The following is a 16,980-nucleotide window of genomic DNA, read 5'->3' on the forward strand; positions in this document are numbered from 1 at the left end:
TAAACAGTCATTTTACAATAACAAGGGCTATTGGCTTGCTACAAAAGGGCAAATTTGATGTGGCAACTTTTGTCCCATAATTTAGTGGCATGCTGTTTTCAGAGAAAGAGTATTTAGGGTTTCCTTGACTCGCGTGGGAGTGAGTAGAATTAGGTGACCTCTGACCCACTGTATCTTCCCCCCACTCCTCAGTACTCATCTATGAAATCTTGTGTGTCTTTCACACCTCAGATTGAATTCATTCATCTAATACCTCATTGAGGGAAGACTGACAGGGCAATGCTGAGAAGAGTATAAATAACGTGAGAGTTATTGTGCAAAACAGGTTAGGACCTTTGAGAGTGTCACGATGGAATTTTTTTGCATTGGGTTTTCTGCAGAATTCAAGGTCATTGTGAAGCATTCCAGCTTTATGAAATAAGAAAACTGTTGTGACATGCATGAAAACTGTTACAAAGATACACATAAAAGTTGGCTAGTGGACTTTCCATTCCATCTTAAATCTTCACCAGTGACGTGGATTGATGATTCATTACGACGCCCTGAGGATCAGTATTTTTCTGAATTTCTGGTGTTCTCTTCAGATTGTGTTTTTGTTTGTTTGTTTTCCTTTTTAACATACCTTGTAATTTGTTAAAGCTGGAACTGGTGTGTTGGGTAAAAGGAATTGAGGTAAACAAGCCTTTATTGCGTTTGAGGTTTTGTGTTTATCTGGCTAGGAGTCAGACCCTTTTTACTGTTTGCTGTAACTGCAGAGGTCAGAGGCTAGAAGGGCCTCTTGATTTAGTCTCCCCTGTCATGGGGCTTCCCTGGAGACGTAAACAGTGTCTATTTGGTCCGTACCCCTCTGTTACCACGGCGGTACCATGCGGAGAAAGGAGGAATCCACCGGCTCTGGGGTTAGGGCTCAGCCTTCCAGGAAGCCTGTCCTCCTGGGTGTGAACTTCACAAGGGCTCTTCCTCAGGTGAGATGCGGAGGCTGGAGTTGGGTCGTTCCCTTTCCTCATATTGGTGAGTTCTGGCGAAACCAAGATGGTTAGGCTCCGGTGAAATAGTCTTTAAGGGGAAGCATTTGCTACGGAGAACAGAACACTCCCGCGGTTTTTCAAAGCGGCTATTTCCGCCCTCTCCCTGCCGGTGACAGGGGGCCTCACTCTACTCTTCACCCTGACAACCGGATGAGGCTCTTGAAGATAAAAAGGCAGGAGATTGTGGGGGACTCAGTAAAACTGGGTTCCCACGAGTGTTTCTCTCTCAAATCAGTCTACATCCAGTCTCTGCCAATCAGTGAGGTGTCCTTGAAGCGCTCCTACCAGTTGCTGGGTGCAGCCGCAGCTTCTGCTCCCAGTAGGCTAAGATTTTCAGCACTCACCCTTCTCTCTGGGGTGCAGGATAGTGGTTTGTGTGTGAACTCAATTCTTAGATACTTCTAAGCGTAGTTATTGATTTTCAGTTTATTTGACATTTTTATGTGGTGAGGATAGGGATGACGACGTCCAATCTCTTGGTGCATTGAACTGGAAACCATCTTTAGTGTTTTTGATTACAAAATAAAATTCTCTAAGGCTTATTTTAGGTCAGATACTGTATGTTTTGAATTTTTTAATTTGAGTATTAAAATGATTTTTTAACATTTGATATTAAAACAACTGAATGTTAAATGTTCTTTACATTACCCAAATCAGGGCTCAGTTATACCACTGTGGTGCCATTTCCCAGAGCTATGTTTTAAAACTATAAACACTTGCCCCTAAATTGCGACGTCCCATTAAAAGGTTGTTCCAAGGATAGCACAAATTAATGTTGTTTTTATTCACATTTATTTAATTGTGTATGCCAAGTGTTTTATTTGAATGGGCTCTATTAATCTTTATAAAAGTTCTATGAAGTTATCTATTAATTAATTTTTAAAAATTGTATGTAGCCCATATAAAGGCCCTTGCAGGAGAGAGAACAAAGAAAATAAAACATTCCTCTCAGTAATTCTTTAACATGCTTCTCTTACTCTCACAGCATGCACATTTGTCCTTTTTAGAGCTATCTTCCCACTTTATTTAGAGAGCTCTTCTGTGGATACAATCAAATCCCGCATGTGGTTGCAGAAGCAATATGCAGCAGCACATATTTTTCCCATAAATTTTTGAGAGGCATTATATAAGCTGAAGGAAAAGAAATGCACCCAAATATAACAAAAGAATGACTTTCACATTATGATACATAAAAACATGTTGCTGGAACTAAGCTAAATGAAATAAATACCATAATTATCTGTCTTGTGCCAATATGTTTAGAAATGAAATTTTATCTTTGTTCTCATCTTGCAAAATTTCCAAAACCCATCACAGTTTTGTATAACATTGATATGTATTTTGTAACAGCGTAGGGTAGTGCTGGGTTGAAAAGGTTTTCACAAATTTCTGATCCATTTCAAAAATAGTGTAACTAAAATATAGGTGAGTGACAACATCAGAATTGGAGATTGTGATCATTTTGTCCATCATAGATCCTGTTTTCAATCAAGATTTAGGATATTGTTTCATATAATTCCTAATCAAGAAAGGAGGATTTAAAAGCAGAATGACTGAAACAAATAAAGAGCCAAGGAAAGACAAAGGCAGAAATAGCCATGTTTATGAGAAGTGACTGGATTCGGGGAGAGTCCGTCCATCCCACTATCTTGGGCACCACTCTAGTCTGGTACTTTCCCCGCACGGGAGAGCTGGGAGAAACGCCAGGCTTCCAGCTGATCCAACGAGCTTGCACACAGTTATCCATTCTATCCATGGATCTCTGTCCAGCCCAGAGCAGAGTAATATTCTGGGCCACTTGCAGAGGAGGAGCCCTGGGACAGGGAAACACACCAAACACATTTCCTGAAACCTCAACAGCACCTCCCCCACCTAAAGCCCTTTCAGAAACAGACTTTTGAGTGATTAAGATTGACAGCTGGCTGGCAGACAAAGGCAGGCAGAAGTGGAGCCTGGAGAACCCGGGGAAGTTTGCTGACCCAGCCCTGGGCCCCACACTGCTAACAGACCTGCTTTAGGGGGCAGATTGCCCCCTCCCGCTCACAGTGAAGTCCTGTGGAGACACACACATGGTGGGTCAGTGGGTCGCTTGGAGCTTCAAGCAGGTTGCTGGAAGCCAAAGGACAGTGCCTGACAGTGGTTCCTAATACCTCACAGGAAGCCCAGAATTGGCAGGCAGAACAGAAGAGGGGGATCCAAAGCAAGCTCCCATGCGACACTAAACTCGGCTGAAAAGAATACCACTTCACTTTTTTTTCTTGTTCTCTTTTCTTTTCCTTTTTAAAATTTTTTCTCTTTCCTTTCTTTTTTTCTTTATATTCCATTTTGCAATATTTTCATCACCAATGATATTTTGACCTCCATCATCTTTCAGTTGGGTCACAGTACATTATATTTGTTGAGGTGTTTTTAAAGGTGATCACTAGTCTTTAATTTTGTGCTGGTACCATGATCCTTTAGAAAGTTTACATTTTTATAAAGCAAGTTCAACATGCTTTACCTTTATCAATTCTGAGTTTTTTTAACCAGCATAAAATTATTTTCCAAAAACTTTGCATTTTCTTCAAGTGCATTGATAGTTTTATTATTTACATTCGGCTCTTAATTGATCCAGAATTTATGTTTATATATAATATTAGGTATAAATATATATATTTTTTCCAAATGGATAGGCAACTACCTTAGTACAAATAACTGAATAGTGCATTGTTTCCCCATTATTTTTCCTTTCTTTTTTTCTTTTTTAATTATCATCTTTATCTGTCTGCTTTATTGATTTATTATTATTCTAGTCTCTATTGTTTCATTCATATACCTAATTTTCCTTTTCCCTTTTCATAGACAATATTTTTTTCTTCTCTTTATCTCTTTTCCTTTTCCTTTCTTATCTCATTTTATTTCCTTTTCTTATTTTGGGTCTATCTGCTTTCACCTCTATTTTCCTTTTCAATTTTTTTTTTTTTACTTTTCTTCTTCTTTTATTTTAAACTGTTTTCTTTCCCTTAATTATTTATTCTTATTATCTTTATTTCAGCTCTGCACCTATATATTCCTTTTTCTCCTCACCCTTCTTTTTGGAGTCTTTTTTGTTTGTGTGGAGTTTTTTGTTTGGTTGGTTGTTTTGTTATTTTTCTCCTCATATTTTTTCTTTTTTTCTTTTCTTCTATCATTCTTGCTCCCTTTTCTCTTACCTAATTCTCCCCTTTCTGGTGGTTGCTTTTATTGTTGCTGTAAGGGTTTTATATATGTTTTAGTTTTGTTCTTTTTGTTTTGCATTTTGTTATGTTGTATTCTGTCCTGTTCTGTCAGCATCCCCACAACAGCTTGCTTGGTGTGGTCAGGGGTGAACCACAAAGCCAGCCAGCCTGAGAGGAGATTCTATCCATGAACAGGAAAATAACATTCAAGACACAATTATAACAGGAGAACCAAAATAACTCAAGCAAGAGACATTTTTAGAGCACCCAGCTCAGGAGACCTAATAAACTGCACCACTGGGTCCCACAAAACACCTACTACATAAGGCCACCCCACAAAGTCTGGGAGGCATAGCAGTTTGATCTAATACATAGGAACACATATAAAGAGACAACAAAGACGGGGAGACAAAGAAATAACCTCCAAATGAGAGAAAATGAGGAATCAGCAGGAAAGGAACTAAATGAAATGGAGGCAAGCAATTTGTCAGATAAAGAATTCAGAGTAATGGGAACAAGAATGCTCAAACAATTCAGTGAGAACTACAAGCAACTTCATGAGGATTATTAGGAAATTAATGAGAATATTAGGGGACATAGTGAGAGCTACACCAACATGAAGAGAGTGAAACAATAAATAAGAATCAATTGGAAATGAGGAATTACGTAGCTGAAATAAAGAACACTCTGGAAAGATTCAAGAGTAGACTAAAAGAAGCTGAGGACCAAATCAGCGAATTAGAAGACAACGTCGGAAAAAAATACCCATTCAAAGCAGCAAATGGAAAAAACAAAATTTAAAAAGCAAGAGAGTTTAAGAGAACTTTGGGACAATATGAAATGCAACAATATTTGCATCATAGTGGTACCAGAAAGAAAAGTATCCAAGCAAGGAATAGAGAACCTGATTGGAGAAATAATGGCAGAAAATTTCCCTAGCCTAGTGAAGGAAAAAGTCACTCAAGTTCAGGAAATACTGAGAGTACAATCAAGATGAACCCCAAAAGACACATACCTAGTCACATATTAATTAAAATGGCAAACATTAAGGACAATGAAAGAATTTTAAAGACTGGAAAAGAGTGACAGAAAGTTACCTACAAGGGAGCTCCCATTCCAGCCATGGGCAAACTACGGCCCACGGGCCGGATCCGGCCCATTTGAAATGAATAAAACTAAAAAAAAAAGACCGTACCCTTTTATGTAATGATGTTTACTTTGAATTTATATTAGTTCACACAAACACTCCATCCATGCTTTTGTTCCGGCCCTCCGGTCCATTTTAAGAACCCATTGTGGCCCTCGAGTCAAAAAGTTTGCCCACCCCTGCATTAGACTGTCAACTGATTTCTCAATAGAAACACTCCAGGCCAGAAGGGGGTGGCATGAAGTATACAAAGTAATGAAAACCAAGGGACTGAATACAAGACTACTCTATCCAGCAAGACTATCATTCAAAATTGAAGGTGAAATAAAGAGCATCGCAGACAAAAAAAAGGCTAAAAGAATGTATTACCACCAAACCAGCACTACAAGAAATGCTAAAGGGACTGTTGTAAGAAAAAGAAATAGAAAGAGAAGAACATAGGCATAAAGAATAAGAATGGCAACAAATAAGTACTTATCAATAATAACCTTAAATGTAAATGACTTAAATGTTCCAATCATTTAAGTACTGAATGGATAAGAAAACATGAACCATATATATGCTGTCTATAAGACACACCTCAAAACAAAAGACACACACAGAAAGAAAGTGAAGAGATAGAAAAAAATTTCCAGGCAAATGGAAAAAAAAGAGCTGGGTTAGTAATATTCATCTATACTAATAAAAGCCTAGGAGGCCCTCATGCCCTCACACCCTCGTGCGACACCCTCACAGCATCACAAGATGACCACCTCCATGTCATCACAAGATAGCCGCCCCACGTCGTCACAAGATGGCTGCCCCCATATCATCACAAGATGGCCACCAGGGGAGGGCAGTTGGGGGTGATCAGGCCAGCAGGGGAGAGCAGTTGGGGGTGATCAGGCCAGCAGGGGAGGGCAGTTGGGGGTGATCAGGCCAACAGGGGAGGGCAATTGGGGGTGACCAGGTCTGCAGGGGAGGGCAGTTAGGGGCAACCAGGCCAGCAGGGGAGAGCAGCTGGGGGCCATCAGGCTGGCAGGGGAGGGCAGTTGGGGATGAGATCAGGCCAGCAGGGGAGAGCAGTTGGGGGTGATTGGGCCATCAGGGAAGGGTAGTTGGGGGCAATTGGGCCAGCAGGAGAGCAGTTAGGCATCAATTAGGACGGCAGAGGAACGGTTAGGGTATGATCAGGCAGGCAGGCAGGTGAGTGGTTAGGAGCCAGCAGTACTGGATTGTTTAGGCCACAGGGATTGGGCCTAAACCGGCAGTCAGACATCCCCCGAGGAGTCCCAGATTGGAGAAGGTTCAGGCTGGGCTGAGGGATACCCCAGTGCACAAATTTCATGCACTGGGCCTCTAGTATCTGATAAAATAACAGTAGACTTCAAAGTGAAGACTATAACAAGAAATGATGAAGGTCACTTTATAATACTAAAGGGATGGGTATAGCAAGAGGATATAAATCTGGTAACATATATGCACCCAGTACATTAGCATCCAAATATATTATTTTCAGATTTTAAAATAATAATATAAAATAATAATAATATAATAATATAAAATAATAATATAAAATCTGAAGGATTTTAAAGGAGAGATGGACAGCAATTCAATAATAGTAGGGGACTTCAACCCCTCACTTCACTGGATAGGTCTTCTAGACAAAAGAAGTCAACAAGGGAAAAGCAATCCTAAATGACACAGTAGATCAAATGGAATTAATTGAGATCTTCAGAACATTTCACCCCAAGGCTGTGGAATATACATTCTTCTCAAGTGCAGATGGGACATTTTCAAAGATAGACCACATATTAGGACACAAAACAAGTCTCTACAAGTTTAAGAAGATTGAAATCATATCAAGCATCTGCACAGATCACAATGGTAGGAAACTAGAAATCAACTACAGTAAAAACCACTCAGAAACATTCAAACACATGGAGGCTAAATAGCATGTTATTAAACAACTAGAGGCCTGGTACACAAAATTCATGCATGGGTGGGTCCCTAGGCCTGGCTGGTGATCAGGGTCTATCAGGGTCATCTCACCCAAGATCTGTCACCTGCTGCCAGGACCTGTCACCTGCTGCTTGCTGGCCTGGGTCTGCCCCCTGCTGACCACTGGCCAGGAGAACAGACGGAGGAAAGGACCTTGGGAGGTTTGCTGGCCAGGGTTGGGGATGACGGGGTGGGGAGGAAGGGGTGTTGACTGACTGTGGGAGGTTGGCTGTGGGAGTGCACTGACCACCAGGGGGCAGCTCCTGCGTTGAGCATCTGCCCCCTGGTGGTCAGTGCGCATCATAGTGACCATTCTGGTCATTTCAGTCATTCTGGTTGTTCTGGTTGCTTAGGCTTATATATATATATATTGCCTAAGAGATCAAGAAAGAAATCAAAAACTTCCTGGAAACAAATGAAAATGAACACACAACCACCCCAAATCTATGGGAAACAGTAAAAGCAGTCCTGAGAGGAAAGTTCATAGCACTAGAGGCCTACCTCAAAAAAACAAGAAAAGCTTCTAATAAACAATCTAATCCTACAACTTAAAGAATTAGAAAGAGAATTAGAAAAGCCCAGAGTAAGTTGAAGGAAGAAAATAAAGATCAGAATGGAAATAAATGACATAGAGACTTACAAAAACAATACACAAGTTCAACAAAACCAAGAATTGGTTCTTTGAAAAGATAAACAAAATTAATGAACCGTTAGCCAAACTCACCAAGAAACAAAGAGAGAGGACCCAAATAAACAAAATCAAAAAAGAAAGAGGCAAAGTAACAACTAATCCCACCGAAATACAAAGGATTATAAAAAGTATTCCAACAAGCTGGACAATCTGGACAAAATAGACATATTCCTAAAAAAATACAGTCTTCTAAAACTCAATTGAGAAGAATCAGAAAACTTGAATAGGCCCATAACTACTGAAGAAGTAGTAATAATAATTAAAAAACTCCCAGCAAACAAAAGCCTGGTCCAGATGGCTTCACAGGGGAGTTTAACCAAACATTCAAAGAAGAACTAACACCTATCCTCCTCAAATTATTCCAAAAAATCCAAGCTCCTTTTTCAAGACTAGCATTAGCCTAATTCAAAATCCAGATAAAGACACTACAAAGAAAACAATTACAAGCCAATATCCCTGATGAACATATATGCTAAAATCCTCAACAAAATATTAGCAAATCCAATCCAGCAATACATTAAAAAGATTATACACCATGACCAAGTGGGATTTATTGTGAGATGCAAGGTTGGTAAAATATTTGCATATCAATAAATGTGACACAGCACACAAAAAAATTGGAAGACAAAAATCACATGATCATATCAATTGATGCAGAAAAATCATTCGACAAATACAACACTCTTTTTTGAAAAAACTCTCAGAAAATGGGAATGGAGGAATCATACCTCAACATTATAAAGACTATATGTGACAAAACTACAGTCAATATCATACTCAATGGGCAAAAACTAAAACCATTTCCCCTAAGAACAGGAACAAGACAGGATGTCCACTTTCCCCAGTCTTATTCAGCATAGTACTGGAAGTCCTAGCCACAGCGATCAGAGAAGAAGAAGAAATAAAAGGCATCCAAATTGGAAAGGAAGAAGTAAAACACTCATTATTCACAGCTGACATGATAGTGTACATAAAAAACACTAAAGACTCCACCAAAAAAACTACTAGATTTAATAAATGAATTTGGCAACGTAGCAGGATACAAAATTAACACCTAGAAATCAATGGCATTTTTATACCCAATAATGAACTCTCAGACAGAGAAACTAAACAAACAATTCCATTTACCACTGAATCAAAAAATTAAGATACTTAGGAATAAACTTAACTGAGGAGGTAAAAGACCTGTACTTGGAAAACTACAGGATGTTGAAAAAAGAGATAGATGAAGATATAAACAAGAGGAAGAAAGTACTGTGTTCATAGATTGGTTAATTCAATATCATTAAAATGTCCATACTACCCAAAGCAATCTATAGATTCAATGCAATCCCTATTAAAATACCAACAGCATACACAGATCTAGAACAAACACTCCAAAAATTTATATGGAACCAAAAAAGACCCCGAATAGCTGCAGCAATCTTAGGAAAGAAGAACAGGTTGGAGGAATCACAATACCAGATATCAAGTTATACTACAAAGCTGCTATATTCAAAACAGCCTGGTACTGACACAAGAACAGGCATACAGATCAATGGAACAGAACAGAGACCCCAGAAATTGACCCAAGCCATTATGCTCAATTAATATTTGGCAAAGGAGACAAGAACATACAATGGAGTCAAGACAGTCTCTTCAATAAATAGTGTTGGGAAAATTGAACAGATACATGCAAAAAAAATAAAACTAGACCACCAACTTACACCATATACAAGAATAAACTAAAAATGGATAAAAGAACTAAATGTAAGTCGTGAAACCATAAAAATCCTAGAAGAAACCATAGGCAGCAAAATCTCAGACATCTCTCGTAGCAATATGTTTATAGATACATCTCCTAGGGCAAAGGAAACTAAGGAGAAAATAAACAAATGGGACTACATCAAAATAAAAAGCTTCTGCACAGCAAAAGAAACCATCAACAAAGTGAAAAGAGAGCCCACTGCATGAGAGAACATATTTACCAATGATACATCTGATAAGGGGTTACTTTCCAATACATTTAAAGAACTCATACAACTTAACAAAAGGAAAGCAAATAATCCAATTAAAAAATGGGCAAAGGACCTAAATAGACACCTCTCCAAAGTGGACATAATAGAAGTCCAAGAGACATGAAAAAATGCTGAAACTCACTGATTATCAGAGATGCAAATTAAAATGACAATGAGGTATCACCTCATACCTGTCAGAATGTCTATCATCAACAAATCAACAAACGACAAGTGCTGGCGAGGATGTAGTGAAAAGGGAACCCTAGTACACTGCTGGTGGGAATGTAGACTGCTCCAGTCAGTGTACAAAACAGTATGAAGTTTCCTCAAAAAATTAAAAATGGAACTTCCATTTGACCCAGTGATCTCATTTCTAGGAATATATCCTAAGAAATCAGAAACACCAATCAGAAAGAATATATGCAACCCTATGTTCATAGCAGCATAATTTACAATAGCTAAGATTTGGAAACAGTCTAAGTTCCCATCAGTAGATGAGTGGATTAAAAAGCTGTGGTACATTTACACAATGGAATACTATGCTGCAGTAAAAAAAAAAAAAAAGAAGGAACTCTTATCATTTGCAACAGCATGGATAGACCTAGAGAGAATTATACTAAGCAAAATAAGCCAGTCAGAGAAAGATAAGTATCACATGATCTCATTCATATGTGGAAGCTAAGGAACAAAATACACTGATGAACAAAATAGATCCAGAGACATAGAACCATGAACAGACTGATGAATTTTCAGAGGGAAGATTTAGGTTGGGGGTGGGGTTAGGGTGGGGGGAAGAGATTAACCAGGGATCCTATATGCATATATGCATAGCCCATGGACACAGGCAACAGTGTGGGGGGAGGAGGGGGTCACTGGGGAAAAACAACAACAACTAGAAAACAAAGTGGACATCTGTAATACTTTCAACATTAAGATAAATTTAAATCAATCAATATTTTTTTAAACCTGGATCATATCGTAATATAAACTCAATATGGCAGACAGGGAGAAATCTAGCAAGGCCTGTTTGTTGGACTTCCCTCTGTTTCAGGGGGAAGAGACTTTGTTAGGCAGGTTTGCTCTTTCTCGTCTACTTGTGAATTACCTGCTTTCCCTTTGAAATCCCAGAATGCTGCCCCCCTTCTCCTTTGTGCAGAATGGCATACAAGTCCTCAACTGCCTAATGTTTTTATGGCACCCCAGAGGTACATTTGTAATAAACTTTGGGCGTTTCTCCTCTTAAAAAAACAAAGGAAAATACTCTAGTATTAATGCAAAAACCTAAATCAAGGGCTGGAAAATGTTCTATAAAGATAAAATGTCAAATAGTAAGCATTTGGGGCTTCACAGGCCACTGCTATCTCTCTTGCAATTAACTATGTTACAGATAGAAGCAGCCATAGACAATATACGGACAAATGGGTATTGCCGGGGTTCTTGTCCCAGCATCAAGAAGGGTTCAGGAAACTGGAGAAGGCTGTGCACAGATTCAATAGGAATCCAGAGACTAATAAAGAGTCCGGAGACAAAATATAATTTTGAAAGGCATTGAGGGTCAGAGGAGCTTAGCTAAAGGAGCTAAGTTCTAAGATCTTAAGTCTAAGGCCTTAGGTTCTCTCTGTCCCCAGGACCCCATGGTTTTTATTAACACAACTTGTCCTGAGGCGAGGCAGAGATATACACTTCAAAGGGTCAGGGTTTGGTACAGAGTCCATTGTCAGAATGGGGGAATTAGCCTATGGCTGTTCAGGTGTTTGGCCAGTAGGAGGCAATAACATGTAGATTAAGATGCCCTTTAACTGTCTGGCAGCCACAATCAATTTAATGTATCCTATTCAGGTTTGGGGAAATGCCTTCAGCCATTCCCAACAGGTGACTACATGTGTGACTCAACCCTGTTTGGTCCCCAAGTCTCATCAACCTTTTGATGAAACTCTTGAAATTATGACATGCTGGAATTGGTTCCTGGCAGGGTATGGCTGTGTTCAATAACACTTTATTTACAAAAACTTTCAATGGTCGAATTTGACCTGAGAGCCATTTCCTAACTGACCCCTGAACTAAATCTACATGGTTTAGGACACTTCATATATCATGGCTGGATTACAATCCCATCCATTCTTTCTTTCCAGCAGCCAGAAGTAGAAAAAAAGTATCATAGCAATATGGTCATGAATATGAGTTATGGAACTCTTATTGGTGAGGGTGAAATTATCTGCAAAGAACAGAAAAGATTTCTATCTGCATTGGATCTGTGACCTCTTTTGTAGGTCTGTATATGAATACTACAGGCCTAGTGCAAGAAATTCATGCACGGGGGGTGGGGGGTTGGGGGGCGGGGGGTAGGGCCGGGTCCCCAGCCCGGCCTGCACCTTCTCGCAATTCAGGACCACTGGCTCCTAACTGCTCGCCTGCCTGCCTGATTGCCCCTAACCACTCACCTGCCTGCCTGATCACCCCTAACCACTCTGCCTTGGCCCCCGCCACCACAGCTTCGTCAGGAAGGATGTCCAGAATGATGTCTGGAAGGCCATTTGGCTGTCCGGTCTAATTAGCATGTTACTCTTTTATTATTATAGATTATAAACAAGATGAAATAAAGAGATATATAGTGCTACGAGAGGATCATTTCATAGTTTCATTCAGAGGTAAAAATATCGGTTCATGTGTCTTTGCAATAAATTTTAAAAGGAAGTTTAATATTAAAGCTTGAACAATTCAGAAATAACTCTCATGAAGTTACACACTTTGCATTGCAGTTCTCCTTCAGTGATTTCCTACACACTTTTATAGAGAGTTGATTCTATGGCAGTATAGTTCCAAGAACCAGTTCTATTTGCCATGAATTTAGTGGTTACAAGTAAATCATGGTGAACCCTATGCAGTCCAAAATTTTGAGGAAGCATAATTGTTAAAAACAAGCTTTCAGTAGTTCTACCTTGTCATGGTCCCTTCAGAAACAACTTTGAGGTTAAGGAATGAAAGATTCTAGTTAGATTCAGGTGATTTCAGACATTTGCATGGTGAAAACAGATGCCCCTCATGAGTGATCCAGAACAAAAGCAAGAAAACTGAAGAGTATGGAATGTGCAGAACACTTGTGGTATGTCCTCATCCCTTGTAACTGTGAATAGATATGTGCAGCAACATTGAATTGAGAAAAGTATTACTATTAAGGGTTCAAATCCATAAGGATCAAGGCTTGGGTCATATCTCCGGAAAAGCACCAAATCTGCTGATGGGATCGCTGAAGGCGAAGGTTATTTAGAGTGGACAGTGGAGGAGGGAGAGGATAAGTACCAGCTGAGGTCCGCAGTGAATAATAGTGACAGAGGCTGACTTTATCCCACTATTTTCCTTTTCGGAGTTTGCCTTTAGGGCAGTGATGGCGAACCTTTTGAGCTTGGCGTGTCAGCATTTTGAAAAACCCTAACTTAACTCTGGTGCCGTGTCACATATAGAAATTTTTTGATCTTTGCAACCATAGTAAAACAAAGACTTATATTTTTGATATTTATTTTCTATATTTAAATGCCATTTAACAAAGAAAAATCAACCAAAAGAATGAGTTCGCGTGTCACCTCTGACACGCGTCATAGGTTCGCCATCACTGCTTTAGGAAGAAGAATCCATGAGAATCAGGGAGGAGATATCTTCAGACCTAGATGAAGTAAATCTACACGACACAAAGGGCCGATTCAGAGGGCCTGGGCTATTTTCTGGGAGCACAGGCTCAGGCAAAATCAACTTTGCTCTGTGTTAGACCCAGTGAGGTGACTCTTACGAAATTGTACAGCAACTACCTTTATTATGACCCGTGAGGCATAGGTTGTCAGAGGCATTAAAGAGAAGAGGCCCAAAACGGACTCGCTTATGCTTAGCCCTCATCAGCAAACCACGACGTACTTACAGTTTTGAAATGAAATGTTAAACCAGGCAACCAGAAATCGCCTAATCAGCACAAGTGGGATAAATCTCAGCCTCGGTCACTATTATTCTGTTTTGCCCCTGCTTTACCCGAAAGGAAAGCAACCTTGCATTAACCAACTCCCTTTGCCTCATATGACTGCCCCCTCTGCCTAGAAAAGCCTTTCATTTTGTACAGCGTTAAACAAGCACTTAGCTTCCATTGCCAAAAGGCTTTTCTGAAAGAAAGCGTCTATAGAGCCACGTGATGGCCAGGAAAGGACCAGGTTTTGGATCATGACATCTTGTTAGAAATAAGGTGAGCCCCTGCCCTCCCCCATCCCCCACTCCCCCAATTCAGGGGTCCTGGTAGAACACAAAACATACGTGGGAGCCAGGCAGCAAGGCAAATAACTTTTTTAAAAATATATTTTATTGATTTTTTACAGAAAGGAAGGGAGAGGGATAGAGAGTTAGAAACATCGATCAGCTGCCTCCTGCACACTCCCTACTGGGGATGTGCCTGCAACCAAGGTACAGTACATGCCCTTGACCGGAATTGAACCTGGGACCCTTCAGTCCCCAGGCCAACACTCTATCCAGCGAGCCAAATTGGCTAGGGCTTTCCTGGTTTAATTTTGAGACCCAACAGGCACCCTAAAAGGGTCCAGGAAAACTTTTTCCTTCCCTATACTCTGGTCTGTGTTACGCAAGGAATGGGAGCAAACCATGCTCTTTAGTTCCAAAGGGTCTGGATACTAATCTTCAAATGAGTAAGGATTTTGCTCTTTGAAAATTCGTGTAGCAGTGGAAACAGCAGGAGTTGGGAGTCAGACGGAACCTGCAGCATATCTCTGGTTTGGTTCTAATTGAGCAAATGATTAAACCTTAAAGCTTTGTGAATGGCATGGGTAAAAATGAGTAATGAAAATCATGTTGACCTCCAACAAATGCAGAGAAGATTCGACAAATTAAGATCATCTGCCTCATAGCAGGTACTTAATAAATATTAAGTCCTTCTCACTAATAAAATAAATATGTACCTGAGAAATAATCACGTTCTAATATTTAAATGATCCACCTATCATGTTATAGATTACCTTCTTGGTTTACCCAGAATCTTACGCTAGACTTTGGGGGCAAACGGTAGGAAAGAATCTTGATTCTGTGAAAAACGTTGTATGTGAGTTGGGAAACAGAACACCCAGCTTGCTGAATTCCCACATTTGATGGCTGTCAGTTAAGAAAGTAATCAAACGGTGATTGTTTTGACTAAAATACACAGAAAGTTGCTGAACAATTAACATAAAAACAACAACAAAAGCACAACTGGTTAAGAAAGGCAGTAGAAGCTGTGGAAACTCATCTTTATAACTATTAATTTCATGTAGAGGGACTTTTGAATTATATGTGTTGCGCAGTTACGCATTACAACATATAAGTTGGAATGGATACAGCTTATGGACGTCCAGGAAGAGGTATACACTTTGGGAAGCACAGGTCCAGACCAGGTCTAACTGAATGGTGCCAAATGCCATCCCTGGCTTCTGAAGGAGTTGACGGCCGGGCTGGAGATACCCCCTCTCCTATTCACCCTTACTCCTTTGCCACCTCTCTGTCACCTAGCAGCAGCCTCCTCAGTGCCCCCTTCACCTCTCTGTTTCGGAGGGTGTAGATCAGGGGGTTCAGGAGCGGGGTGACGATGTTGTAGAGGAGGGTGAGGAACTTGCCCTGGTTCTGGGAAGAGTTGTGCCCCGGCTGCATGTACATATAGATGATGTTTCCATAGAACAGTGAGACCACTGTGAGATGGGAGCCGCAGGTGTTAAAGGCCTTTTTCCTCCCAGATGCTGACCTTATTTGTAACACAGCCCTTACGATGTAGCCATAGGAGACCAGGATAAACACCAGGGGTGACAGCACAATGCCCACTGCCAGAACAAAGACAGTGCCCTCAATCACAGCTGTATTGACACAGGCCATCCGGATCAGAGCAGGCATCTCACACAAGAAGTGGTCCACACTGCGGTGCCCACAGCGTGGTAAGTGCAGGGTGACGGGGGACATGGCCAGGGAGTTGGCCACACCACAGCCCCAGGCCAGCGACACTAAGCCCATGCAGAGGCGAGGTTTCATAATTACCATGTAGTGCAGGGGATTGCAGACTGCAACAAACCGGTCATATGCCATGACGGCCAGGAGCAAACACTCTACGCCGCCCAGACCCAGGAAGAGAAAGAGCTGGATGGCACAGCCTATGTAGCTGATGGTCTTGTCGTGCCCACTGAGATTATAGAGTAGCTGGGGGATGGAGCTGGTGGTGAAACTGAGGTCCAGGAAGGAGAGGTGGGTGAGGAAGAAGTACATGGGGGTGTGGAGGTGGGAGTCCAGCCGGGACACCAGAATAATGGTGGTGTTGCCCACAATGGTCAGGAGATATGCAACCAAGATGACCACAAAGAGGATCTTCTCCAAATGGGGGTGGTCAGAAAATCCCAAAAGGATGAAATTTCCCTGGGCACTATCATTGGTCCCATCCATCTCTACTGCACCTGAAGAAGAATAGCAATACTAGTAGCGGTCACAGACAATGTAAGGCAGCACTTACTATGAACCAGGGATCCTCTATGCTTTTATACAGTTATTTGCGGGAAGCCACAGCTTGCCAGTACTGTCAGTGCACCAAGGAACACGGAAGGCTGATGGACCTTGGGCATTAGCAGGGCTGATGCTAAGCCCTGATTGTTCCTGTTGAGATAGTGGTGGCTCAAGGCAATTCCCTAGCCTGATAATCCTTTTACTGTTTACCAAACTTTACCTTTGATCTGCCTGTATGCATTGCTAAAGGCAAATGTGTATTCAAGTAAATAAAAAGCAGACTGGCCAGAGGTCAGTGTGCTCTTCATGAAAGAGACACCGCCTGGCCCCCACCCCTTAATAATTCATATTTCTTGTCTAGTGTTTTCATTTGTGTGTCAGCCCCTCCTTCAGATCCTGAACCCAACCATTCAGGTCGCATCACTCATTTACTCAT

At 40.8% G+C, this 16,980-nt stretch overlaps 1 protein-coding gene across 1 annotated transcript; it reads right to left on the reverse strand.

Annotated features, from left to right (window-relative positions):
* Window positions 1-15,542: 15,542 nt before the first annotated feature.
* Window positions 15,543-16,487, reverse strand: LOC132234078 (olfactory receptor 2W3). The gene has a single exon (XM_059695127.1). The coding sequence runs from the start codon at window positions 16,485-16,487 to the stop codon at window positions 15,543-15,545; it is 945 nt and encodes a 314-aa protein (XP_059551110.1).
* Window positions 16,488-16,980: the final 493 nt, after the last annotated feature.

The sequence above is a fragment of the Myotis daubentonii genome, chromosome 5, assembly GCF_963259705.1.
Source record: "Myotis daubentonii chromosome 5, mMyoDau2.1, whole genome shotgun sequence".
Taxonomy (NCBI): domain Eukaryota; kingdom Metazoa; phylum Chordata; class Mammalia; order Chiroptera; family Vespertilionidae; genus Myotis; species Myotis daubentonii.

Coding starts and splice junctions, on each gene's coding strand:
- LOC132234078 (XM_059695127.1), bottom strand. CDS start 16,487: ATGGATGGGACCAATGATAGTGCCCAGGGAAATTTCATCCTTTTGGGA.